This window comes from Rhamphochromis longiceps, linkage group LG11 (assembly GCF_057381845.1).
Source record: "Rhamphochromis longiceps isolate RC_006_pf linkage group LG11, R_longiceps_female_GT1.1, whole genome shotgun sequence".
Lineage (NCBI taxonomy): Eukaryota > Metazoa > Chordata > Actinopteri > Cichliformes > Cichlidae > Rhamphochromis > Rhamphochromis longiceps.
Genome location: NC_140567.1, coordinates 13,928,231 through 13,955,842, shown reverse-complemented (window position 1 = coordinate 13,955,842; position 27,612 = coordinate 13,928,231). Strand labels below are relative to the sequence as shown.

Here is a 27,612-nt window from a genome sequence, read left to right as displayed (position 1 = left end):
ACGGTCTCAGGGACTGACCAAGTGACCTTAACCTTCCACACCCCAGTGCCACATAGACACCCGCACACACACAGATACACACACGTGCCTATTCCCATGGGCTTGCTCAGACTGGCACACAAAGACCAGCATTATTCTTCCATATCCCTTATACCAAACTGATGGGACTAAAGGAAGCAAGGTGGCAAATTTCATAATTTTTCATAACATTGTATCTGAATGTTTTTGCAACACCCCCCCCCCCCTTTTTTTTTTTTTTTGCAAAATCATTGAAGAGAGACACATGAGATTACATTTCATAGTCTGACAAAGTTTAACAAAGGCGTTACTATGCCGCTGCTCAAAGACACACCAGTTTACAAAAAGGAAGGCAAGAAGACACAAATGTGTGTATTAGAGTCACATGTTCCACATTAACGCATCTGTGGCAAAGTTTGGATCCAGGAGTCTGCCTCGGTGGAGGTGAAAGGGTTTAAAACAATGCATCAATCTCTGTTATGTCTCACCGTCCTGGTCCTGAGTTAGTACAGACAGGCAAACAGGGAAGTATTGCTATAAAGAACTAGTCCACACTGTGTTTGTATTGCTTTCCTCAGCACAGTGACTGATGAAAGACCAGAAGCCACAGGGAGGAAAAGCACTGGACTCATGGATACTGTTCCCCTAAACATCAACACACTAGTTAGACAAATGAAGCTTCAGCTGCCCTTTCCACTGCTCTGCTCTGGTCTCCAGAGGCTGTAGTTCACTAAACGTAGAGGTAAATCACAAAGTCCATCCATTTAACAGAATTTATCACCAAAATGTCTAAACCTGCATTGTTTGCTTAGGTCGTCCCAACATATGTATCACTGACTGATAGTGTATTTATATTTCCTTGATGTTAAATAATTTGAGGCCAAAACAAGATTTGAATATTATTCTTGGGTTACATGTCTATTTTAAACTTTGCTGTTATTCTCTTGAATAATCTTCTACATTGTATAAATAGAAAAAACACGGTGACTCATCAAACAAAGGTCAAGTGTAAAGTTCCCCATAACCTACTGATCCCCGTGCTTTTCTGTGCAGAATCTGTGCCACAAGCTTTTATGGAACTCCCTCTAGAGGCAATACAGTGAGGTGCTACTGCTTTTTGGGGATTTTCTACCTCCCTGCTGAACTATCCCTCCCTGTCGCAAAAAAAAAAAGAAAGAAAAGAAAAAGAAAAAGGTTGCATTTATCAAGAACGTTATGAGACCATTTTGCACCACTTGCCTCATTTAAGCAATCTCACAACTCTTCAAATGCATGAAATAACAGTTTTTGGCAGATACGTACTCAGCAGACTTCAGTACGACTGGAGTGACTTTAAAATGTCACTTCAGTGGGAGAAAAACTGTTTTGATATGAATTTGTCCAAAGAATGTCAGCCAAAGCAAAAACATCTTCAAAAACTTCGGCACTAATGTTTTATTATATTATTTAGGATGGGAAATACCTCCTTTATGAGATGTAGAAATTAGCCATCGATTCATTCATCCGTCTATCATTTTCTTCTGCTTATCAAACAGAAATTAATTTGCACAAAAGATTTAGCAAAACTCAAGTATACATCTGATGACATCTTTTAACAACTGAGTAATGATCATCCAAAGCTTCATAGCAAAACCAAATAGGAATCACAGAGAAGCAACAGCTCACATTACTAAACCCTCGCTGAAAAACAAGGTTCTCTCTCTCTCTCTCTCTCTCTCTCTCTCTCTCTCTCTCTCTCTCTCTCTCTCTCTCTGAACTCCAAAGTTTATTTAGAGGGCATATCCCAAGCTTCGGAGAGAGAGAGAGATCGACAGGGAGGGAGAGAGTGAGAGAGAGATAGCTGAAGTCATCAGCGGGCTGAGGGAAGTGAATGGGTCCTGCACGCAAAGCAGAAAAGCGCTGAAACTGTGGAGATTTACTTTGGTTCAGTTGTAGCTCAGCGAGAAGGAGGAGGTGTGCGCTTGGTGGTTAGAGCAACGCGAGCTGTTTAACGTAAAAACTTAATTTGTCTTTTCTGTTGTTGGTCCTGTAGTGGCTTTTACGTCAGCTGATGGTCAGATGAAGCCGAGACCCTCGGCATATTAGCGCAGTCTGTACACCGGGACGCACGGTTCTCTTCTGAGAAAGACTTGGAGAGGGAGGGAAAGGTTCATTTGGAGTTCTACAAATGGATTTAATCCCTCAAACTTCTCGAGAGTCACGATAATGCTTCATTAATCATTCTATTTTTTCTTTGCGACCTTCACTGATGTTTGATTCTACTTTTCTCCTCCTCGCAACGGATGAAAATCCATCTTTTTGGCGTGGTTGTTTGGTTTTTGTTTGGGGTTTTTTTGTTGGGGGGGATGTTCTTTATAACTACAAGGATAACGGATCCCTAACTCAGTCTGGCTTTCTTGGCACATATGTGGACCTTATCCAGGATGTTACAGTCTAAGCGGCCCAGGCATCATTGGGCCACTGTACATTACCATCACCACATATCACCACATTGCTGGGGGTCCCGCTGTGTCTAGGAATTACCTGCAATCCCGCCTCTGTCTTCGTCTGGGGACAGAAAACGGAATCTTATTAATAAGTGTTTTGGCGAACATTGACATTGGCTTTACGAGTCTCACCTCTGGGCTACTATGCAATTACAACTCTCCTTTGTTTTGATCATCTTGCACTGCATGGATTACATTGGTTGTCAGCAGCACAGCAGCTCCAGGCACCGGCAACATAAACGTGAGTAAAGTGCTGTTCCGCGCCACAAAGTCCCATTATTAGGCTTGTATATTATTTCTTCTAGTTTTTAATTGATATTCACTTAATTTCAGCTTATGCTCAACAATATTTATTAACCGATTTCAGTCGAAGTTACAAAGATCTGCATCGTACATTCTGTTGCCATTAAAACAAATCTTCCAATATTTAGTCTTTGGTCAGATTTCTTAATCGGTTACATTAATTTTGCGCCGTGTAATAAATTGACAGATATGAAAGTAAACAAACAATCCTCCTGATGCGCTTTTAAAGTGATCACCAAATCAAAACATCATCAAATAAAAGTTCAGGTGACATTTAATTTTTCTGCATATGAAACAGGATTAAAAGCAATAATTAACAAATAAATAAATAGATAAAAACAAAATACTTAAAACAACAACAACACATTACCATCACCCATACTCCCAACTCTAATTTCTGCAATGGAGTTTAATAATTATGTATGTTTGCTTAATTTGGAAAACTGGTATTTCCTTTTTTTTTTTTTTTCTTTTTTTTTTTTTTATTAAATGTATATATTTTGCCCGTGCCTAGACTGGGTGAGCGAATCAAGCTCTCTATTAAAACCCTTTTCCTTAATTGGATTCATTCACCTGAATGCTGCAGCAGCCTCCCTGTGCGCTCGGTCTCGTGGTTCCCGTCGCTCTCTAGCGGTCAGCGGAGCAGACTTCATGCGCGGAGTTTGTTGTTTGTTTGGTTTCAGGGTTGGTGAATAATAAAGCTTTAGCTCATATACTTAGTGAGATTTACGTGAATTTGCTGCCTTATACTATAAAGTATTAAAAAACATTTTTTGGAGATTTTTTTTAATCTGTTGGTGCACATCAGCAGGGTACATTCTGATGGATTCATGTTCTGGTGAATATGAATTCAAAATGTAACTCTTGTAATTGTGCAAAATGTTAGTCAATGCAAAACTGACTCCAGCAAACAGCAGAGAAGTTCCACACTGACTGTGAAGGTATTTCGGCTCTCATATATCTCTCTGGGGTCCAACAATATGTCTCCTCTCTTGGGCAATGAGCAGCTTTTTTCCATGACACTATGAAATAATTATCAATAAAGTATTTTTTCTGTTCTTCCTACGCACACTTTATCATTGAGGGTCTCCAGATGTGCTCTGTGACTAACTCCGTTTGAGATGAGCGGTGATAACTGGAATATTCCATGTATCGCTTGCCAGTATGGTCAAAACTGTCTGTGATCTACAACAATGGACCTTCGGAGTGATGTTTTTATCCCTGCCGCCTGGGGCTAAAAGATCTCACTACACCTGTTTCTCTTTACATTGGATTGCAGAGCTCAGACCTGCACACAGGACCAGATAGATGTCGAATCTATCGGGCATGTAATGAGTTGATTATTTTCCCTTAAACGTGTGTTTGTACCACACAAATGTAGACATCAGTGTTTGCTTTAGACCCCCCGCATATTTTCACTTTCTGTGTTTATTTCCCTCTAAACAATATTAAAGAGCCTCTCAGCAGAGTGTGAAAGAGATGAAACGAGAACGTCAACAACTTCTGTGCAGGACGATACACTAAAATATGTTGTTTTACTCAAAAAGATTTAAAAAATTGTAACCTCAGCATATATTGACATACTGACCCAATGTTAATTGGTTTTTGTGTTAAGGAGTAGGTTAATCTTCTTTCTTACAGACTGACTCAGTAACCATCAATTGATAGGCCCTTCTATGAATCCCAACTTCCTCTAAGAAAGCAGATATTAGGGAGGATGGAGGGTTTAGTTGGTGAAAGGGTGAATGAGTACAGACATTAGAGGGAAAGCAGGGGGTAAGAGTGAGTGGGGGTGGGTCAATGACCATTCAGTTAGCAGGTCCAAATCACCACACAGAGACAGAACCCAAGCTGTGAGCTTCCTGTCTGTGATGATTCACCCAGAAACAAAGGGGGCGGGTTAATAGTGGGAATTACATTAATATTATAGTTAATGAAGACGTTTCAGCTTCATGGAGGATGCTTTGATTTATGGCTAACAACAGAGTTTGTGCACAGTAAAGCCTGGGTGAATTGAGAGGCATGAAGGTAAGCATGTAACACAATGGATGAAATGAAGTGGGGGGGTTGCAAAAAAAAAGAAAAACAAAATGTGTATGTGTGCAAATGTGTTTATTATATGTGTAACTCTTGTTGTTATGCAAGTTACCACTGTCCAACTGAGGCTTCGTTGGTGCAAAAGCAAGGGGAAGGCCAAATTCCTGTGTTTTAAGGCTTCTGTGAATCAGGGCAACTTGGCAGGAACACATGTGGGCAAATGGACAGCGGTTGTAAAGATAGTCAGGATATTTCAAACAAAGTATCCATGATCTATGGTAAACTGACAGCTAAACCCTGAGTTGAAAATGCTGGCCAATGAAAGCCAGTGGCATGCAATGCCAAGACTGGGGAGGAAAACCAATTCCTGACGTTCTTGCAGGGGTTGCTTTTAATTTACCTGACATATGTGATTATGGCAACACCTCTCAAACAGAAGCAGCAGCGCAGGTGAATATAATAGTATATAAAACGTGGGAAATCTCTCAAAGACTCTTATTGCCTATATACTCACACAGGAGTCACTCCTTGTATGGATTAATATGTTTCTGTCACATAGCTGTCCATGCGAGGGTTTCTCAAAACCCTCCATTATGCCATTATTTAAGGAAGTGTGTTAACCAATGTCTTCATGGAGACAGCAACACTGTAGGTGCCTGGGACCTGGTGTGCATGTCAGGTTGTATTCAGTAAATCACCTCTGTGGTTGTCCACTTTATCGCTGTTCATTGTGCTCCAATTTAAATCAGACACCAAAGAGCAAATATTATATAAGACTGTTATGTTTTTTCAAAGAAGTCATATTTCTACAATTTGTCACTATTAGCCTTTGTTATGATTCGTTTACTTAAAATACTATCACACTGATGCAAACATGTTGGAATTTGAGAGACATTAAACATGCCGGGGACAAAGTTGCAACATACAGTTAAAATGATTAAAACCTACAACCTGTACTTTCATCCATGGAAGACAAAGTGTGGTGAATCATCTCAAACTGGTATATAGTTGGGGAGGACAACTCTACTCTTGAATATATATCAACATAAACTAAACACTTCAGTACTTATGCACATAAACAGAGTTGCAAATATGGAATAAATTGCTGTCATTGGCACTGGGCTTTAAGTTAATGTGACATTAAGTGGTTTGTCTTCTGTAATGCAACCCTTGTAAATATATTTAATTCCTGGTGGAGCTAAATTTACCTTTGGCCTCACACTTAAAAATGTGGATTTTAACCTTTTCTCCATTTTCATTTAATTCCCTGTTTTATTACCATCACTGCAAGATTTTAAAGCTATCGTAGACAGAAACTTGAGAATGCAAAACTCAGATATCAAGTGCTTGTTGTGAGTTTTGCCTCAATTATAAAAAGATATAAAAGGTTCTGTAACAAAAGCAACACTCTTGTAGTTTTGAAAAGCACTGGTATTCTCTCTCTTTTTGCCTTTTTATACAAAAAGGTGGAACATTGAAGGAATGAGTTATACATGCACTCAGAACTTTGAGTTGCCCTAAAATATCTGGAAAAATATGTCATATTTATTCATAAATATTCCTTTTTTATAAGAATCCTAATATTTTTGTGTGTGAGATCTATATCTAATGTGAAACCCATCCACCCTCTCCTCTCGACAGCGATCTCTGGTGTGAGCTCAGGGTGCCAGCAGGGTGGCTGTCTGACCTGCTCTGACTACAATGGCTGTCTTTCCTGCAAGCCGCGCTTCTTCATGCATTTGGAGAGGATTGGGATGAAGCAGATCGGGGTGTGCATGACTTCCTGTCCGCCAGGCTTTTATGGCACACGCTCTCCTGAAAGAAACACCTGTACAAGTGAGTCAAATGAACTGCAAATATAAAAATTTTAAAAGAATTTTTATGGATATGTTAACTGACTGCATGATTCCAATGAAAAAAGAACATCCAAATTTGAACGAGCACAAGCACTGAAATATTCAGGCTAAATATGGTGCCTTTAAAAGCGTAACTTGACTTTGTGTGCATCATTAAATCATATGTCCTGCCTAGTGAAGTGTAGTATGGCATGAAGTCGAGGCCTACATGTTCCTGAACAAGTGAAAAACATGAGACTGACCCTGTTAGCATGTTTCCTTTTGGTGACATTATATGAAATCAAGAGTTGCTTTGTTTAAAATCATTTATCATGATCCAGCCTGTAAAACATTAATTTCCCCGCAGTGTCCCATATTGTTTTTCCAGCCTGACACACACACACACACACACACACACACACACACACACACACACACACACACACACACACACACACACACACACACACACACACACACACACAGTGACACCCTGTATATTTAACGTGCAGGACACACACGATAACTTGTATGGTTTAAATAAACGCTGGCGGTGGGTCTGTGTTTCTCCGTCAGAGTGCAGGTCGGAGTGCGACTCCTGCTTCAACAAGAACTTCTGCACGCACTGCCGAGCAGGATTCTACCTTCACCTGGGCAAGTGCCAGGAGAACTGCCCCGAGGGCATGGTCCGCAGCGACGCACAGAGGGAGTGTATTCTCAGTGAGTACTCAGAGTTTACATTAATCAGGCATGGGGATTTTTTTTTAAGTTCGCCTTTTATTTCATTTATTTGGGTTGCAGAACTAGTTTATATAGAACTACATTAAACATATTACATGCCAGATTACATTTTGTCTGTGCAGAGTGTCCTGCAGACTGTGAGTCATGTGTGAGCAGCGACATGTGTAAGCAGTGCCGACCGGGCCTATACCAGCTCAGTGGCATGTGTCACCATGTCTGTCCAGAGGACTATGAGCCCAATGACAAACTCATGGAGTGCATACCGCAAGGTCAGTCCAGTGTGAGTGTGGATATGTTAAAGAAAAATGTCTGGTAAATAACCATTTTGAAAAAGCGAGTAACCCCATGTCAAAATTTTGCAAAATATTTATTATCCTTATATTTCCCCTTCTGCCAATTTCCTCCTGTCAGTGCACTGTGAGGTGGGTGAATGGAGCGAGTGGAGCCCCTGCTCGAAATCTGGTAGAACCTGTGGCTTCAAGCGGGGCCAGGAGACCCGCACAAGGCAGGTCATGCAGTACCCGTCGTCCTTTGGCAAACCCTGCCCTGAGGTCTCTGAGATCAGAGAGTGCATGGTCAGGAGGAGGAAATGTCCAGGTAAAGAAAAAAAAAACATAATTTCTGAGAAGATGCTGTGACAGAGTAGCACTGCTTTTGTGCCCAACTTAAATCCCACGTGATGCGACATAAAAACACACAACCCTCCCCCCCAGAAGGAATTATCAAATAAGATGCTTACTATATATTACACTGTCTTTGGTAATTGCTGCTGACCCATCACACTTACTGCCAACATTGTATTTGAGCTACATGGCACGGTTTCAATTCTCTATGAATTCCAGACCACACTGCTTAAGCTTGAACAACCAGAGCTAGCCGTTCTTCCGCTCAGGACTACGACTGTTTACTCAGAGGACTGTCATTGTCGCTAGAGTGAGGACAGTGGGGAGAACACATGTGTGATGTTGCAATGGCTATGCTGCGTGTTTTACCCACGAGAGCTCTTTGGATTTTAAACAGTAAAACCGCTTTCTGTGCTCCTAGTAAACAGGGGATAGCGTGATTATTTCTAATGAATAGAGTGCAAACTGCTTTCAGACGGGCTCGTCCCCTTTTAAACCCGAAGCTGTAGTGCATTTACAATCATCTTGTGTTGTGCGTACTGAGCGTGTGGTTGCTGAGGTGGTTGGTGGCTACGGCTGGTTGTTTTTTCGCCTGGGCTCTGTAGTGTTAAATGACAGATTGCAGACAGGGTAGGAGGCTGAGATCCAGCCCCCTGGGGCCTCACACTTACAGAACAAACACTGTGTGTGTGTGTGTGTGTGTGTGTGTGTGTGTGTGTGTGTGTGTGTGTGTGTGTGTGTGTGTGTGTGTGTGTGTGTGTGTGTGTGTGTGTGTGATGCAGCAGAAAAGCAGTTGACTCTGGAGCAGAAACAGCCAGCTCAACATCAACATCCTCCCCCTGGGAGGCACGCGGCGACCAGGGGATCAGTATTGGTTTATCCCCACAGCTGCCAATACACACACACATATGCAATAACTCTCTCCCACACACACATATGCAAACCAACACAGGCACAAACAATTCCAGATATAGATGTGCCATTCTCCATTTCAAGCAAGAGCGATAGATGCACATACTCACATTTCCATGCAGGCACACACACATACCAGCATTGTCTCACTGAAATAACTACACAGCCATTACTCAGAGTGGTAATTTGTGAAGACAGTATACTGAGTTGGCGTGATTTGTAAGGCAGACTGTGAAATATGCCCTCTGTCTCTCTCTCACACATTTCCTATCTGTATCTTTTCACTGATCTATCCCCTCATCATCATCCCCAACACACACACACACACTCCCCAACAAACCAAAGAAAACATAGACCCCCATATAAGCTCCCAGCTAGCGCACCCAGTCATTTGGGGTCGGTGCCGAGAGTCTAGCGTAGAGTCGACGGATCTGTTGATGTACCCAGAGACTGACGAAAGGGGTACAGAGACAGAGCGACAGATAGAACGAAAAAGAAAGAAAGAAAGAAAGAAAGAAAGAAAGAAAGAAAGAAAGAAAGAAAGAAAGAAAGAAAGAAAGAAAGAAAGATCTGTGCACAGACACAGTACAGACCCTTCTTATCGACTTTGCTCCTTTGTGGGATAACCCGATTGCCCCAGCTCCAAGAGAAACCCTGGTGCGTGGGAGCTAATTATCTGCCTCGGTGTATCCTCTACCCGCTGTTTACGTTCTGCACACGCTAGAGGGTCAGTGGTCTGACTTCAGAGAGCCTCCAGTAATCCTCCAACAGCTCTCTGACACTGATACATCCTTCCTCTTGTCCTCCTCCTTTTCTCCTCTTTTGCACTTTCTTCTTTTGTCCCTCCGCCCCCTTCTATCCTCTTCTGTTCCTGCTTCTCTCAGTACATTGTTTTACTCTTCCACATTAGAACACTAAGTCCTTCACTCATTTCATCCAATCTGGCCTGACCCTGTTGTTTTTTTTCTTTACCATTGCTCTTCTTTCTCCTTATTCTTCTTGCTTTTATTTTCACTCATCTGTACCGCAAACCTAAACTCTTGTGATACTTTGTGTCCAAATGTCTGTGTATTAAATCTAGGAAATATGCGACAGAACCTTTAATCAGTTCATAAAAGGCTACGGGCATGCACAATCAGTAAATGTTGACATGTTGGCAAGATAATTTTCCTTCTTTTTTTTTTTGTTTAAACCAGTTAGAAGGTAGTGGCTGTGCTGTACTTTGCAGGGTAAGTGTTCATAATTTTGCATGTAATCTTCAGATGACGTTGCGCGACTCATCCCAGGAAACTGTCAAAAATAACCCTTTCTCACATGTAGCACATGGCAGGAGGTAGTATGTAAACACTCAGGTGTACTAGATCAAGATTGGGCAGGTTAAAGACTGCTTACTGTCCCATCTAACCGTGCTGACATTTGCATTCTCACGTGCCCCCAGGAATGGACTGGTAATGTGGCATTCCAGGCATTTACCTGTGGTCCTATTACCTGTGCATATAAATGGATGGCAAAATTGTCCTTTAAGCAACTACTTTTTACTTTCTTTCTTTGAGTACATTTCAGAGACTTTACTTTTTCACTTTTACTTGAGTAAAGAAGTTGAATCAGTACTTCAACAGTACTTTTTAACACAAGTATCTACACTTCTACTTAAGTACAGAATGTCTGTACTTTTGCCACTCGTGCAAGCAACAAGGATTCAGGTAACACGAATGGCTACCTTGACCACGAGCGACTTTTTTAGCCTAAGTATATCTTTGAATTGTCACATGCTGCAGTGCAACAAAGAACTAACCCAACGACAACTTTAGCAACTTGTTTAAAACCTGTTTCAATATAAATAATCAAATAAATGTAAATATATACAAAATATGTGTATGCATGATAGATTGTATGTGTCCAATCACAGCACAGTTCATATGCATTGTTTCAAAATGACTGATATTAGGGGAAAAAAGCTTTTGATCTCCAAAGGTGTCAGCTATTGTAGCTCCTACATCCGCAAAGCTGCAGAACAATTTCAAAATCCCAAATGCCACCTGGGTCTGATTAAGCACTGTTTTTAAATTAGTGATATAAAATCGGAAGAGGTGTAAAACTGTGGGGAAGCAGACATGCTAAGTCTCAGAGCTAATTTATTGATGTTGATATACACAACCTCATTTGCTGCCTTCTCTCTCAATAGTTGTAATGTCTGATTTGTCCTTCAATTAGCCTGCAGTTCACCTCACTATCGCTGTAGCTGGATGGACCTTAGCCCCCCTTTTACTCCAGTATACACACCCTCAGTGACACTCATGCATATTAGAGACAGTTGAGCCAACTAACAGCAAGCAGTCAGCGAGGGCGGAGGTTTACACACACCCACAGACCCCCATGACATTCTGCCAACCATGCAGCCAACATTCCACTTATGGGACAGCCCATAGCCTATAATCCCCGCCTGGCTCTCGCCAAAATCTCCCCGGACGACAGAACGCCTGCCACAGGGGATGTGCAGTGTTGGGAAGGTTACTTTTAAAATGTATTCCATTACAGAATACATTTTTATGGTGGCACATCCCGGATGTGCCACCATAAAACCTACAGTGCCCCTACTAAATATTCACATACATAGACACAAACCTCCCCTTACCCTCACTGCCCCTTAACTTTCTCATTTGATCTCTGTCTGTCTGCTGTTCTCACCACAGTTATAGAGTCATCTAATACGGTCTGTGATTTTTATTCCTCCTTCACCACTCTATACTTCTGCTTGTTTTTTTATTTTGATATTTTTAGTGTAGCATGCTTGCTCACTTATTGCTCCAGCATACACACACACACACACACACACACACACACACACAGAGAGAGAGAGAGAGAGAGAGAGAGAGAGAGAGAGAGAGAGAGAGAGAGTATTGTGTATGCAGTCAGTAAAGCCCTCTTGAATCCTGTCCTTTATGACAATGTTGTAACAGATTTCTTGCAGTTATATCATAGCCAGTTCAGCAGATCTACACTAACTTATAATGTACAGGCAGGCATTTCAAAGGGAATAACATGGCCTGATAACAGAGGTGTCTCCATAGGATTGCACAGCCCTCCCCTAAAATATGATTGCCTCAGTGCCCAGCTTTCCCTAAGCTATAACCTATATATCCCATGTTACTGGACTAGAGCAGCATTAATCTTAGAGCCTTATAAAGCTCCTGTAAATGCCAACTCACATATTTTTTGCAAATATTCCAGATGATCCTTAATGATAGATTACAGGAAACTTACAACAAAAGACAAATGTTTGTCATCTGTGGCGTCTTATGTTGAATTTGAGAGTAGTTACAGGCAAGATATTTACTGGATCCAGATTTGCCAGAAATGTCATATGTCATATAATCATAAATGTTTCCATTGCTTCCCAGCTGTGGCAGTTACCACAACTGGCTCAGCCGTAAAGAGTAGCTACTACTAATGGTTTAACATTATATCAAAATGTATATGACTGTCAAGCATGCCAGCTATGTGCTGAGATGCCAGGACACTGCTCGCTTGCTAACTTGATCATCTAGCGCAGGGATGTCAGACTCATTTTTTATCACCACTTTGATCTTTAGTGGGCTGGATCAAAGGAAACTCATTTCTGTCAGCATAAAGATACTTAACTAATCATCCAGACTGTCTATATTTATAAAAGACCTATTTTCCTTTTCTTTTTTTGTGGTTAATTTACAGAAAATCTTTTCTTATCTACCTTGGCACAGTTTGAATGGCAATGGGGGAGGTCTTTATTAATAGGAAAAGCTGTAAAATGTATTAAAATACAGCTAAAAGTTCAAAACCTATGTACTCCTTTCAGTGGGGCAGATTGGAGTCTTTGCTGGACCAATTCTGGCCCCTAGGACTTGACATAAGGTTTAAAAATCTGCCGGTCAGTGCCTCTGAACCTCACCAAATAATGCATGCAACCAATTTAAATCCTGAAACAAACAGAAAAAAAAATTACATATTACGTTCCATTTATTTCCAAAAAAGTAGCAACCTTTGCATTGTTCAGAAATTACTGTTTCCGATCGCTTCCAGTCTTTGTGCAAAGAAAAGCTAAATTCACGGTGGTTTAGGAAGCTGATGGCCCATGTGCTCAAGTTCCACATTATGACGCTACTGGAAGTGTTTCATGTGTTTTCCCCACAGCCAAAAAATCCTTCACTGAAAGTCTTTTAAGACTCTGTGATATTTTTCATCAAAACTTGACTTTTGGGAATGTGCTAAATGTCGGTTGAAAATGTTCCAGAACCTCTTAACCCTTGTATGGTGTTCGGGTCTGTGAGACCCGTGTTCAGTTTTTTTCAAAAGAAAAATTAAACAATTAATTATTTTTTCACGTGTAAATGTGTTGTGTCTTTCCACTCACTCCACTTGATTATAACTGATTTATTTATAACATTTTATATAAAAGAAAAACGAGAAGCACATTAATTCATAAATGTGATCTAACAAAGGTAAAGGGAAAAAATTAACCATGTTTGCTGTTCATATGTCTTGTAATTGGGATGAAGTAAACATCTGTTGAGTAATTTAACATAAAATTGTTTGATAGTGTTAATTTGGAAAGCCAAAACTCTAGCGGGTCCACCAGACCCATGAACACTGGCTGAGTAACAAAAATACGAACACCACACAAGGGTTAAGGTGTCCCATTTGTGGACCATTATACACATGTCAACACACAGTTTACAAAAGGCCCATCAGAAACTGTTCCAACTAACCAAACGCAGGTTGGTTTGATAAACACTCTCGTAATCATCTCAACACTGGCATGGATTAGGTTTCTCTTCTGGCTCGACAAAAGCACAGGGGCTACAGTATGACTAATCCACTGAACTTGTAAATAGTTATGGTGTCAGGGCAGAGAAAACAATGAGAGCAAAGGGGACTTCCTGTGTTTACAGAGGACAGGGGGCATACCCCGAATGAGTCAGTGAGTCAGATTACTACATCCGTCCATCTATCCAACCATCCATCACTAAAATCACCTGTCTTCGCAATAATTTGTTCTTTTTTTTACTTACTTTTTGCTCACTGTGGTGTCTGTCTCCTGTCCTCTTGTTCTTTCATTATTTCTAGAAGGTTAAACACAGCTGGCAGAGAGAGCTTCATATCACAAGCTCAAAATGTGTGGGTCAGACTTGATCCCTGGTCCAAGCAGACACCTGCCTTGATTAATGAACGGAGTGGGAGATGATGAGCATAGGAAGGCTGGGGGGTGAACGTGAAGCGGACAGGAGAGAGACAGGGATCTCGTTTTCTCTCCCACTTTATCTCTCTTTCCCCTCTCCCTGTGTCTCTGCCTACTGCCGACTTCAGCAGTTTCACAATCCCCGACCGGCCAGCCAACAGCCGAGCAGGCCGTGCTGCTCCGTTCCACTCACACATGAGCGGCAGCAGTACAACAACAGGAAAGGGCCTCCTCTGCTTTCACTTGCAGGTCCTGTCTCCAAAACTCCCTGCGGCTGGATCTTGTTATTATCATTATTAACTATGGCTCGAGCAGAGATAAACCTTCAACATTCCAAAATTCTCTGTTTTGTTTATGAGATGGTGTTGCAAGAACAGATAAATTGGGGGTTTATTTAAAGGCTTTCTATTTTGGACAAAGGTCTACTCATCACACACGGAGAGGGCTGCAACAGCTGATAGACCCGACAGTGTAGCTGCTTCCGCTGATTAAACACTGACATCTAGTGAGAACCTTAGCATGTTGCACTGTAAATGAAAGTTGTGCACAATGCTTTACTTTCAAGTGCATACTTTCTGGAATTGGCATTTCTTACTTCACAGAGGTTTCCCAGCAGGACAATCTTTTGAAATATTATTGACATCTTACTACATTTACTGCAGTTTTTAACAATATTTTTATTCCAAATTCCTTTGTGAAAATACTTGTGCAGTCATTTCTACTGACACCTCCCACAATCCACTGACGTTGCAAATCTTAATTTTTTTTGGTCTTCTTAATTTTCAGGACGGAAGAAGAATGAGCGGAGAGAAGGAAGGAATCGCAACAACCGGAAAGATAAGGAGAATCAGGAGGGGAGGCGGGAGAGGAAGAGAGAAAGGGAACGAGAGAAGGAGAGAGACACGGGTGAACGTGAAGATTCTGTTAACAGGAACAAAACAGAGCACAGGCACCGCAGAGGCCATGAGACAGAGCTAGTCTCACCTGTAGACGGCCCTATCCAGTAGTGCTCGGGGGAGATAACATCCAATGCCTCACCACCTTACTTCTGTCATCTTCCCATCCTTCGTGTTCCAAAACTTCCCCGCCCTCACCTCTGTTTGCCCCACTCACAACCTCTCTCTGCAGGGGTGTTGCTGCTACCTGTATGATTTGAATATACTGTTTATGCACAAGCAGGATGGGGCACATTCAGCCAAAAGGCTGGAGCCACTATTGTTTTCAGCTCCTCTTCAACCGCTGAGAGCGTCTCTTATGAAAAGTCCAGGAGACACTGCTGAGACTGCTGTTGGGACTGCAGAACACTGAGAATTGTCTGTGACAGTGTGGAGGACTGTCAGAGAAATGTAATGAGAGACAAAGACATTACACGTTTGTTGAAATGGTTATTTAATAGGGCTCTGGTACAACATTGTGCATCTTGGATTTTGAATGTAGATTTTCCAGCATTATGTAGAAGAATTCTCATTATTGTTGTTCTTGTTCTTTAGATCTCTTTATTTGGTGCAGATTTTGTAAAGAAAAAATAAAGATAAAAAGTGAGGGTTTTTTTTTTTTTGCTCTTTCCATCTCGTGACATCTTCATAATCACTACAGCTGAGGGTGACCTACCTTGTAGGCAACTGCATCTTTGCAGTATTTGCAAGATCATTAGAATATTCACTGTAAGCAAACTATCTGGTGTGGCCAGCTAAAGGGGAACCCGCTTGGTATGAATAAAAGGATTATGGTCATAAAGTTTCAAGTGTATGCATGTCTGGTGGAAATGTTAATTTTATCCAGATAAGTGATAAATCTAATCTACCACTGGTTTTTCTTGTGTAAATAGAAGCTCTCAATACAGCTCCGACTAGAAACCAAAACACTTGTATGTCAAATAAAACTATAATGGGTTTGTACCTGTGACTGCTTTAATCTCTCTTTTTTGCCCCTTCACCTTCATCTTGTGCAATCCAAACAAGTATTAGCTGATCTCAACTAGGAAGTGAAACTCAGTACACAGATGCCACGCTCTCCATTTGGCTTAAATCTGATTGCAGTAGTAAGAAGCTATGGCCTTAAAAACTTACTTTAAAAAAAAAAAAAAAAAAAAATACTGGGAGCCCATCTTTCTGTAGCTGAAGCTACTCTGGCAAAATATACTTGAATTTATTAAAGTGCGTTATTAAATTTGTGTGCATTTTTGAATAATCCATAACCCAATTTGGTCAGTTTAAACAAGTAAACGAATATGAGATATGAAATGTAGGATAGTCACATCTGGGTGTACCCATTCAAGCCATTTTATGCAAAAATAAATAAAGAAACATTTTAAAGCTAAACTGTTTATTGGTGGAGTGATTATTTTTGCTCAACAGCAGCATCTACTGCATTTTGCATCAGGCATGACAGTATTTCCTCCTCATTCATTTAGCAAAGAAGTCTCCACTAATGTGGGGTTGCACATGAAAATATATGAAATTCTGATTTAAATGTACTTTACAACATTACAGTATGTACACAAATCTTAAGTGCAAGATAAAGCAATGTTTGAGAAGAGAACATTAATTATACATGACAAATACAACCAAGTTCAAAAGGATGGTATCTGAATCAAGATGAGTCTAAATCAAAAACGACAGAGGAGACACTGACAGATGGAAATTTAGCCAGATGCCTTTAAATAGACTGAACAAATTCTCAATCACAGCTGTTTTTTAAGGGGGTCAACTGTTCACTTCAGGTTGGCGACAAAATCCTCGCCCTTCTTGATAGAGGCCTTCAGCTCACCGATGGCGTCAGCAACCAGCTTCTCCTCAAAGGCGGACAACTTGCCGAGGCCAAGGTTCTTCTCGATGCCGTTCTTCCCCAGAAGGATAGGTGTGGAGAAGTACTTGCACTCTGTCTCCTCAGACCTGACAAAGGAACACTCCACCACTCCCTCTTTTCCATTCATGGCGTCCAGGACGGAGAAGGTGAAGCGGGCGCCAGCATAGGCCATCGAGAGGGTTGCAGATCCAGCTCCAGCCTTGGCCTTGACCACCTCTGTGCCGGCCTCCTGGATCCTTTCAGTCAGGGCGGAGAGCTGGTCAGCAGGGAACTCCACTTTAGGCGTGCACTGGGAAATGAGAGGAATGATGGTCTTCCCAGCATGGCCTCCAATCACCGGCACATTAACACGAGCAGGATCCAGGCCCTTGAGCTCTGCAACAAAGGTGTTAGCTCTTACAATGTCCAAGGTTGTGACACCAAACACTTTGTTTGGGTTGTACACTCCATGCTTTTTCATGATCTCTGATGTAATCGGGATGGTGGAGTTGACGGGATTGGAGATAATGCAGATCAGAGCCTCAGGGCAAGTGCGGGCGCAGGCATCGGTCAAGGTGGCCACAATGCTGGCGTTGGTGTTGAAAAGGTCATCGCGGGTCATGCCTGGTTTTCTGGGCACGCCGGCTGGAATTACCACAACGTCGCAACCCTGCAGCGCAGCGCCGAGCTGGTCGGGGCCTATGTGGCCGGTCACCTTGGCCCTCGTCTCGATGTGGCTGAGGTCTGCAGCCACTCCGGGTGTATGAGCGATATCATACAGGGAGAGGTGGCTCACCAGGGGGCTATTCTTGAGTAGCAGCGATAGCGGCTGGCCTATGCCGCCCGAAGCCCCGAGCACCGCCACCTTGGCGTTGTTCTGTGACGAGGTGGCCAAGCCCCGCACAAGGCTAACGGTAGGTCTCACAGCACGGGAAAACATCTTCTTGAATGTTGATTCAGCTACTGAAATGAGTGAAAATTGAAACGCCTTCGGAGCCCCTCTCTTCCGTGACACCAACGTCCTCTAGCCACGAGCAAACCGGAAGACTACCGAGTTGTCATGCGTCGAAGATAATGGTCGCGCGATTTTACGTCTGATTTGCGTCAGTTCGTACGGCTGCGTCGTCGTCTTTGTCTCAGCTTCTTTTTCGTAGGAAAACAAAGCCAGTGAACAGCAGAAGTGGGCAAATTAGAATTGGACATTAGTACCATCAAAAGAATTGTAACGAAAACCAGCTCAACACAGCGGTACGGTACGTGTACGGTCGTTGCGGTGTTTGTGTCGTGAGAAAAACACGTCTTCTGACTCTTTATGTCGCCCCTGCTAAAGTAAGATAGCGCCATCAAATGAACGCCGTCTATTTGCTGGAGTCACAATGCTGCCGTCAGATTAGCCAGGGCTAGCTAACTACAACAGGTTTCATTGTTATGGAAGCTTTGTCAGTCGAGAAAAGCCTCTGTGTCGTTATTGTTCGACTCGTTTTACAAGTAAAACGGTACTGTTTGACCAGCTGCTGGGTAATCAGCCAGACAAGTTTTTATATATACTATTAATAGTTATTGTGAGTATTATAACCATCACATCGTTAGCCGTTAAATTTAATTAAATAATGTGCTTGTCACTAGCCCTGCTTTAACGATAGAAGGTTTAAGTCACAAAGCACAGTTCACTGATTGTTGTGAGGTAACTGAGCAGCCTTTTGTATCACACACAGTAACCTCTTAGGTTTCACTTATAACTAGTGAATTAATCCCAACCTGTAAGTAATCGGTTTTAACGCCAGAGCTGAAGGGTTTGATTGGGAGGAAATGTATGCATATAAGAAATGGCTTGTTATTGTACCGAACAGTTGTATGTATTTTAAGATGAAACACATTTTCACTCACTTCTCTTTTCGTTTTGACAGTGGCAAGTTTCAAGGTCGAACAGCTCTCCTGATGATACATCAGCACTAAGCTCATTCCAGTAAGTCCAAAATGGATAGTGTATTTGAATTTTGTGATGGTACCAGTGTGCCTTTAGACAACATTAAAAGCTGGTTTTATTTAGCCTTTTATTTGTTTGCTAATTTGTGACAGTAACATTGTGTTAAGTGAAGTCATGACAGCAATAAAAATAAAAGAAAAATCAGCTGCATAGTGTCCATTTCATTGAAAGATATATTCATTTACCTAGGCATGATAGCCACAGAATAATATCTCCAGTAATATTAATAATTTCACACAATATACATCTGTATTGAAATTAACACTACTAATAAACAAATGGGTAGAACACATTCATTGTAACATTTTCCTTTATGATATTTCTTGTGGGTTTTTTTTCAGTACTTCCTCATGATGGCTAGTTGTGGAGAGGTAGACCACTCTGTTAGCTCACTCCCATCCAGCAAGAAAGGCAGCAACAGTGGTGGTGGAAGTGGGAACAGTGCAGAATCATCGTGCTCTGGCTCCAGCAACTCATCCCCAGCTCTATCAGTTCCTGAGTGTGCCATCTGTCTGCAGAGCTGCGTCCACCCAGTCCAACTGCCATGCCATCACGTCTTCTGTTTCCTGTGTGTAAAGGGAGCATCTTGGCAGAGCAAACGATGTGCTCTCTGTAGACAAGAAGTACCTGATGACTTCCTGGAAAGGCCTACACTTCTCTCTCCAGAGGAGCTGAAAGCATCAGCAGGAGGTCGAGGTGGGGCAGCAAGTGATCACGCTTGGTATTATGAGGGGCGTAATGGTTGGTGGCAGTATGATGAGCGAACCAGCCGTGAGCTGGAGGACGCTTTCTCCAAGGGTAAGAAGACAGCCGAAATGCTCATTGCTGGTTTTTTGTATGTAGCTGACCTGGAGAACATGGTGCAGTATAGGCGTAATGAGCACGGTCGCAGACGTAAGATGAAAAGAGACGTTTTAGACATTCCCAAGAAGGGGGTGGCAGGACTGCGATTGGACACTGAGGGTGTTAGTGGGGCCGTGGGGGCTACAAGTAGAGAGAACTCTGCTGATGGGGCTGATACCACACTAACAAATATACAGCAACAGGTTACAGGTATCTCTTCTACTGTATCAGCCCCTTCAGCTCCTGCCAGACCTCCCACTTCCCTCGGTGGTCAGCCAGGCCCCAGTACTAGCCCCCCTCTGGAGGATGCTCTCTCCCAGCTGCAAATCAGCCCCAGGCCCACACCTTCTCATGAGCGGTCTGAGGCTGGGGAAGGAGAGGAAGATGAGGAGGAGGAGGCCTCACCTTCCAGGTCCTCTGACCCTCACACCTCTGTAGATGAGTCTGGCTCTGGAGATTGGAGTGATGATGAGGATGAGGAGGATGAAGAAGAGAACGGGGGAGATGGAGAGCGTGTGGAGCCGCGGGAGGGTAGGCCAAGGAGACAAAGACTGAATCCAGAGAACAGAGCCCCTCCTCATTCAGAGTCTGCCTCCCCGTCTCCCTCATCCAGTAGCAGTGGAAGGTCCAGAATGCCTGATGGCCAGTGTACAGTGACTGAGGTGTGAAGCGATCATTAATATATTATCACCAAATGGCTGTGTTCCTCATTAATTTGTTCCTCGCTTTATGCTGTCGTTCACTTGGTCACAGATCAAATGGGGGTGGAATACTTTCTGCAGGAGAAATGATGCACTACACATCCAGTAATAAACAGAACCACGTTTTCCTCTATTTGTATGCCCCATTCTGGGAGCACAATGATCTGGAGGTATCTGCGTGATTCTAACAGTCTCATCACAAAAATACAGAGTCAGCAGAAGTTTGTTTTCATGTTCTGGAACTGAGTGTTCTCATTCTGAGAGAGAGAAGGTACAGCTTGGTAAACAGATGAATACACAGCGTTTTCTGTTCAGCACATCATTTGAGGGAGGTGCAACAGAGTTGGCTGTAATCAGTCTGTGCACTACTGGCTGCAGGTGTATAAAGTTTGCTTTTTTCAAATTGCAGGCAAGTGGAAGTTAAAAGTGACTTCGGCCAAACCTACCTACCTGTTTACATTTATTAGCTAACACCCAGAGGGGGGGCAGAGTGTTAGCCTCAGTCAGATTTGTGACTTCCAGTGAAAGAAGGCATAATGGGATTTTGGAACTCAGCCATTATGAACGGCTGCATTCTGGTCATCTGCACTTAACTCTCTCAGCTAACATAGCACGCAGAAATGAGCTCATTAGAGCTCAAGTCATCTGCCTACTCGTGCAGAGAATTTAACCCTTAATACCTTATTCCTAGCCTCCACCTTACTTCAACAGTCTCCTTCACATTTAACTAATTATGAAGCATTTTCTTAAAGTTTTAATTTAACTGAACTTTTTCGAAGTGTCTTTCATTTCAGAGCTAATTGTGGTTTGAAAAGAAAGAATATAGTTTGTTCATGATGAAGAACGGAAACATTTTCAACACGATGCTCTTAAACTGTATGGGATTGTAAATTTGACACTTAATGATTAGCAACCTAGAATATCTGGAAACCTGAGGTTATCTGGCTATATGCCAAGATTTTGTGTTTGATTTTGCCTGCAGTTTTATGACAACTAAGATGTTTTAATGAATGTGTAAAACTTTTCCCAGCTTTGAAGAATTGGCATTTTACTGTGGAGTAGCAGCATTGTGCCTTTAAAGCTGCTGATGCCTCTGAAGCTTCCATGTTAGTGTCCCAGATTAAAGTATTCTCAATAAATGTGTATTCTAATCTGTGCGTGTTTGAAGAGAGAGTTACTTAAACACTACTGGTTGGCAGGATGTGGAGAATTGATGTTTTCAGTTTGAGTAAATGTTTTAATTTTGTGTTTGTGCATTTCTTATGGTTGTAAACCCTCTTATATATTATGTCTGGGGGAGTAAGAGAACAAATCTATACCATTGCTATTGGTCATCCTGCAGAAGTTTCAAGTTGCATTGGTTTTCTATTTCTTACATGCCTCAGTCATCGGCTCAGTTTTAAACTTTCCATTTGGAAGAATAAATCATTGTGTAACCTTTTTTTTTTGCTTAGTAACCTTTTTGTTTGTTTTATGGTTCGTAATTTAAGAATAAAGTGTCATTTCAACATCCAGAAGTTATTTCGCTCTGTTTGGAGACTGTATTTTGTTGTTTTGGCGTCTCTGTGACAGTGCATAGTCTGGGAAAATATTTCCATCCTGATTTTAAAAGTAGCGCAATCAATTGGGACACTTTACGTAACATTTCATCCACCTTTTCTCTACACCAAGTATTTGGCTTCCCTTCACTCACATCCGTGGTGTTTGGTATTCTGACCACAGCAGACAGTAACACTCCAGCTGGTTGTCTTGCCAGGAAACATGACCTTTGGAAGGGGAACAGGGGATACAAGCTCAGCAAGCTCCAGGGACCTGTCTTTTTCCATTGCAGTCCTTGAACATTTGTACTTTTTACAGAGCCTTATTTGCTCTGCGGGTTACTGAAAAATGAACAACACACTGAGGGGGGGGGGGGGTACAACTTATGATATTTACTATGATTGGCTGAAATGCTTAATTGGCCCAGCGCTTCAGAATTTTGAATGTTCCTAATGCAGAAGATGAGAGCTACTGCGCAAAGCAGCGATACCCACTCGGAAAACATTCCTACAGCCAAGGTTTTCCTAATAGGCCACAGCGACATGGACACTGAGGAAATCTGAAGAATCAGCTGATATAAACTACAAGTAAGATATAAACTACTGCAGTGTTTCTCTGTCCTACAGAAAGATGAGTCTTTCTCATGCTGATTATACCTCATTGTCTTGACTGCTTCAGTGTTAATCAGCCTGGAGTGATCTAATCATTTCCATAATTGCATAGTCAGAGGAGCTGGAGGATACAGACTTTATCTGCTGAATTGGCACTGAAAGGGTTTAGAAAACTAAATCCCTAACACAACAGGATCATACAGCATGTTCACTGTTACTATCAAGGACACCAGTGTAAACAAATCACAATAATTTCAGTCTCCACAGTGGGAATGATACTACATTTCTTATGACTTGACAGTGCACCACAGATGCTGTATTTTTAGCAAAGGGGCAGATGCATAATCCAGATTTGTATTTATTTACTTTACCTGGAAGTTCTGTATACAACATTAAAAAAGGAAGCTTCAGTGGGTGTTTTTGCTTCTTAACATCTAAACTTGTAGGCATAAAGTCAAAGAGATGCAACAAGAATCACAACCACAGCACTGTGCAATGACTCATCTCTCACTATCACTGCACTTGAACAGATGCACCTAGTAAAAGTACTCAATCAAAACAAATATATAACTTTAGTCCCCTAAAATTAGTTTCCACAAAAGTCATTTGTGTTTGGACTTGCTCGCCAGGGCCTCCAGGTTAGCCGGAGCGCCCCACACCGTCCCAAATATGTCCTTCTCAGTCCTCAGAGCTTCAGACAAAGGAAGCTCTCTGCCTGACAGCACCACCTTCTTCACAGCTTGGATCACTGGGGCAGGTCCCTTTGTGTAGCGACTGAGCCAGTTTTCAGCCTGCTGCAGGAGAGGGGCAGCACCTTCTGTTTTCTGATGGCCTTCCAGGACTCCATCCACCAGTCCAATGTTTACGCCAAGCTCGGGATCCACTTTTACAGCCCCGCCAAGCAACTTCAGTGCGTTCTGGCTTCCAACCAAGTGGACAAGTCGGGCAGCACCGCCCCAGCCTGGGACCAGACCCATGTGTTTATGGACAAACTGGATCACGCTGCCTGCCTCCATTAATCTGCGAGAAAGGAATAACATACGCATGCTAGATTATTAGCTTTTGGATAAAATGCTGTTATGTAACGGAAACTTCTCAGGAGCGTTACCTGAAATCGCAGGCAGTCGTGAGTTCTGCACCGCCTCCCAATGCTCTCCCTTCCACCAGAGCAACAGAGATCAGGGGGAGCCTACACTAAGAAAATGCTCCTGTAAGCATACTGTGGTGCACATTATATAAAAACTAAACTAAGACCCCTTTAAGCGCATAAAGGTAACGGTTGTAGTTTGCAAAAAAGCACTAGAGAGGAAAACTAGAGTCCTTACCTGAGCAGCCTCGTAAGAGCATTCTGCATGAACATACACATCTTCATCCCATCCTATGAGACAAGAAAAGCATCATTTAGGCATCTTCAGTAAGAGGAATCCAGACAGTCACACCAAGATAGACATGAATGCAGTAAAGAATTTGTCCCCTTTGTTACCTGCTGGTTAGATATTGCTCGGACAGCGTTAAGGTCAGACCCAGAGCAGAACGTTTCAGCCGCACCCTGAACTATGAGGCCTTTGCCCTCTGGCCAGTTCTCCAGCTGGCTCACCCTTTCCTCCAGATCTATCATCATACTGCCTGCCAGCAGGGCAAAAAAATAATCAAGGCAATAAACCAAAGTGCAATTTCACTTACAAATATTTATGGGAGGCTAATTTTTATCTGTCAGTCTGCGTCAAATGTAAAGTAACCTTACCAGAGAAAGCATTCATGCGAGATGGGTTGTTGATGGTCAGCACCGCAATGCCAGAGTCCTGTTTCAGCAGATCAATGGAGCCTCCATGAAAGGCCTGAAGCTTCTCTTTGATCTCATCCTGGTTGAAGCCGTGGATGCTGGAGTAAACACAGCTACTCCTCTGTCTCTGCAGCAGCCTTGGAGAAACACTCATGGATGAATAAATGCCTTTTTGTCTTTAAACTCCATTCTTATTTATATGTGCGTTAAAGTTAAATGACATGTTAGTCATGTTAAATGTACAAACCAATGGCATCAGAGTCATTCAAGGGTCTACACATGAAAGATCTCAGACTTTCTAATAATTTTAAACACAGTTACAGAATGTCTGCATACTATCAGTGCTTTTTAAATCACATCCTATTAAGTGTAAGGTGCAAGGCTAGTGTAAGTTTACCTACCTAAGAGCCTATTTCTTTAAAAGTCTACTTTTTAAAAAGATACTTCCAAGTACAAAAGCACAGAGCAGGCAGTAATATCCATTCATTAGCTATACTCTTATATCAAATCTTAATGAAAATATGGAAGGGTTTTAAGAAAGCGGTTATGCAGGACACACACTGCATAACACATGTGATCCATGGCCCAAATCTTTATTGACCATTTATTAGGACTTTAGCTGATAAGGTTTTATTAAATTGTACTGATATGACCAGAGAGTACTGCAGGTTAAATGAGCTTAATGATACTGATTGTTAAGATATCAATAACAGTCATTTAAAGAAAGCTTTTACAAAGCAGCCAAATAGATTCTTGTTGCTCAAAGGTCAAACTGCATGCTTACACTCACAAACAGAGGAAGAAGGAATGGTTTAAAAAAAAAACAAACAACTACAACCTCTGTTTAAATCAGCATGGGGGATGTATGTTACTAAGTGATGCAAATAAATGGTAAATATATAATCCAGTTTAGCTGAAATTGTGATGTTAGGATCAACATGAATTTCATCATTTTTAATACGTGAACAAGTAAAATGGATTTAACTTGGCATGGTTGACATTCTTTATTTGCTGTTGCCATTATAGCGATGAGCAATGATGTCTAGTCTCCATCACCTGGCCCAGGTTCTGCAGTGACTGCTGCACCTCAGGACCTGTTGCCTCAGCGCACAGAGGACCATCCTGCTGCTGCATGATGGCAGAGAAACACAGAGAGAAAATATTTGCATTTAGCTAGATTCAGTGAAATTGCCTCAGACTTGTGGCCAAACAATACGACACACCGTTAGGTACAATACTGATGGTATCATGATAAAATGATACTAGGATACTTTGCAAGATGATAATAAGCAACACAGCACATTATCTGTGTGAGTGAAAGTGAATAAAAAGAGCCCTAAAGATTCACATAACAGGAGTTATATATTTATTCACCTTATTATGGCATCAATGCATATTATCAGTATTTAATATAATAATAAGCTTGATTTAATGATATGCTTTAATAATGTGTCTTCTTCACTTGCGGCTGGTTAACTGTAGTTCACTTTAATGCCACCATGAAGGATCATGAAGTAGAGACCTCTGTTGATTAAACTGGATAGAGTGCCATATTTTATTATCAATACCTTGCCTCTCCCCTAACTTAGACAGATCACTTTATATAGAATCATAGTGGGAATATGTAATGGACACTTCAGACTTTGAGCTTTCAGTTAATGCATTTCACAAATGTTTTTCATAAACTGAAAATAGGTAAATGTGTATGTGTATAAATTGCTGTAATTCTTAAACAGTTTATTCAAAATATTTGCAAAAGTCTTTGAATTAAAGCTAAAAATCTGCTTTTTAATAACATGTTGATTGCTTGATTTAAAACCCACTGTGTTTGTGTACAGAGACAAACCCACATAAACTGTCTTTCCACAACATATTGTGAAACAGGAACATTAAAATGTATTGTAGCATTTTATTTTTTTTTTAGCATTAAGATGAAATGGGCAAAAACAACCGGAGCTTTTGACATCTGTAACATGTCTGTAGTATTAACCAGCCCGGCATACAGTACATGTAGGAAAACATCTTTGAAACTACTGCAGTACGATACAAGAGTATCAACACAAAGAGTTAGTAAACAATTTATCAATAAAATTCCCAGACGAAGAATCAAACTTTGAAATCATTTTATACGGTTCTGTTTAGAGGTGAAGCATTTCACAGCTGGCAAATGAAATACACTGGGTTAGCAGTCCTTTTCTAGCTTTAATAACGAATGAAATATGTTCCGTAAAATTCGTTTATAAAATTTTACCATGTCGCTATTTCCATTATAAAACACTTAACACGAAACCAACCTTGCTTTATGACAGTCCGGTGGTGTCACTTTGAAATCTGCCCCCCTAGAAACTAGAACTCAGGAAACAAATACGATAGCCAGCGTGTGACTGTAGGTGTTTAAGTCCTCCACCAGGGGGCGGAGTAATACTCATGTTCCTTTCCTGCACTTTTGTTCATTTTTAAATAAAATAAATATATAAACAGATTTTATATTTTTTTAAAGAAACAATATATATATATATAATGCTGGTGCATAGACTGAACAATATTTAAAAAAAATTATAATTTATTGTTGAACTATAATGTTATCCATCATAGGCCTATGGACTGCACAAAGAGACCTGCTCTTTATCACATGTCTGTAAACACTGCACACTGAGACTCTGGCTTTTGCAGACATGCCCTTATTCAGTAGCACTGACACCAGCCCTTCAAAAAGCACCCAGGACTCATATTTCCATGTCGGCACAGGCATTTGGCATTCATAATAACATGACCTATGTAAAGTTGTCACTATTGTACAGTGGGTTTTCATGGTAAAACCCTATTATAACCGGTGATGATTTATAGTATAAAACATCTTTACTTGACACCAGTGAGCAGGTCATGGCAGTGGATTCTTTCTAATCTAGCACTATGTCAACATTTTGTCAAACAACCAAAACTGTATACACAAAGTAGGCATTGCAAAACATATGAAATAGGTGGCTGGAATAAGATCAAGATGAGGGTTAAGATTCCGCTCAGTTTCTCCTGAGCAGCAATACTATAATGGCAAAGGGGTCGATTTATTTGGGTTTTGAATGTATTTTGGTTCCCAGTGAATTTATGATATGTGCTTTGTCTAAGGAACTATTTGCTTCACAAAAAACATAAAACCTTTGTGAGCGATAGACAAAAATGTGTCTGAGATC

At 41.5% G+C, this 27,612-nt stretch overlaps 4 protein-coding genes across 7 annotated transcripts; 2 read left to right on the top strand and 2 right to left on the bottom strand.

Moving 5' to 3' along the window:
• The first annotated feature begins 1,800 nt into the window (after positions 1 to 1,800).
• On the top strand, positions 1,801 to 15,721 carry rspo3 (R-spondin 3). 2 transcript variants are annotated; one of them, XM_085422403.1, is made up of 6 exons: positions 1,801 to 2,745; positions 6,486 to 6,680; positions 7,256 to 7,399; positions 7,543 to 7,700; positions 7,832 to 8,017; positions 14,957 to 15,721. In XM_085422403.1, the coding sequence occupies exons 1-6, from the start codon at positions 2,649 to 2,651 to the stop codon at positions 15,146 to 15,148; spliced, it is 972 nt and encodes a 323-aa protein (XP_085278529.1). In that variant the 5' UTR covers positions 1,801 to 2,648; the 3' UTR covers positions 15,149 to 15,721. The 2 variants fall into 2 exon arrangements, with proteins under 2 accessions (XP_085278529.1, XP_085278528.1); XM_085422402.1 differs by having other exon boundaries at positions 1,802 to 2,745; positions 7,543 to 7,689.
• A 757-nt stretch (positions 15,722 to 16,478) lies between these two features.
• Positions 16,479 to 18,020, bottom strand: mdh2 (malate dehydrogenase 2, NAD (mitochondrial)). The gene has a single exon (XM_085422401.1). The coding sequence runs from the start codon at positions 17,895 to 17,897 to the stop codon at positions 16,884 to 16,886; it is 1,014 nt and encodes a 337-aa protein (XP_085278527.1). The 5' UTR covers positions 17,898 to 18,020; the 3' UTR covers positions 16,479 to 16,883.
• A 36-nt stretch (positions 18,021 to 18,056) lies between these two features.
• Positions 18,057 to 21,627, top strand: LOC146658681 (E3 ubiquitin-protein ligase rnf146-like). 2 transcript variants are annotated; one of them, XM_085422398.1, is made up of 3 exons: positions 18,057 to 18,210; positions 18,865 to 18,923; positions 19,286 to 21,627. In XM_085422398.1, exon 3 carries the CDS (start codon positions 19,295 to 19,297, stop codon positions 20,453 to 20,455), a length of 1,161 nt encoding a protein of 386 aa, XP_085278524.1. In that variant the 5' UTR covers positions 18,057 to 18,210; positions 18,865 to 18,923; positions 19,286 to 19,294; the 3' UTR covers positions 20,456 to 21,627. The 2 variants fall into 2 exon arrangements, with proteins under 2 accessions (XP_085278524.1, XP_085278526.1); XM_085422400.1 differs by having other exon boundaries at positions 18,067 to 18,205.
• Positions 21,628 to 22,978: 1,351 nt separating this feature from the next.
• echdc1 (enoyl CoA hydratase domain containing 1) lies at positions 22,979 to 26,755 on the bottom strand. 2 transcript variants are annotated; one of them, XM_085422404.1, is made up of 7 exons: positions 26,716 to 26,755; positions 25,478 to 25,549; positions 24,383 to 24,558; positions 24,122 to 24,264; positions 23,964 to 24,016; positions 23,747 to 23,827; positions 22,979 to 23,658 (listed from the first exon to the last, which is right to left on the bottom strand). In XM_085422404.1, exons 2-7 carry the CDS (start codon positions 25,540 to 25,542, stop codon positions 23,241 to 23,243), a joined length of 936 nt encoding a protein of 311 aa, XP_085278530.1. In that variant the 5' UTR covers positions 25,543 to 25,549; positions 26,716 to 26,755; the 3' UTR covers positions 22,979 to 23,240. The 2 variants fall into 2 exon arrangements, with proteins under 2 accessions (XP_085278530.1, XP_085278531.1); XM_085422405.1 differs by lacking the exon at positions 23,747 to 23,827.
• Between the last annotated feature and the right edge of the window lie 857 nt (positions 26,756 to 27,612).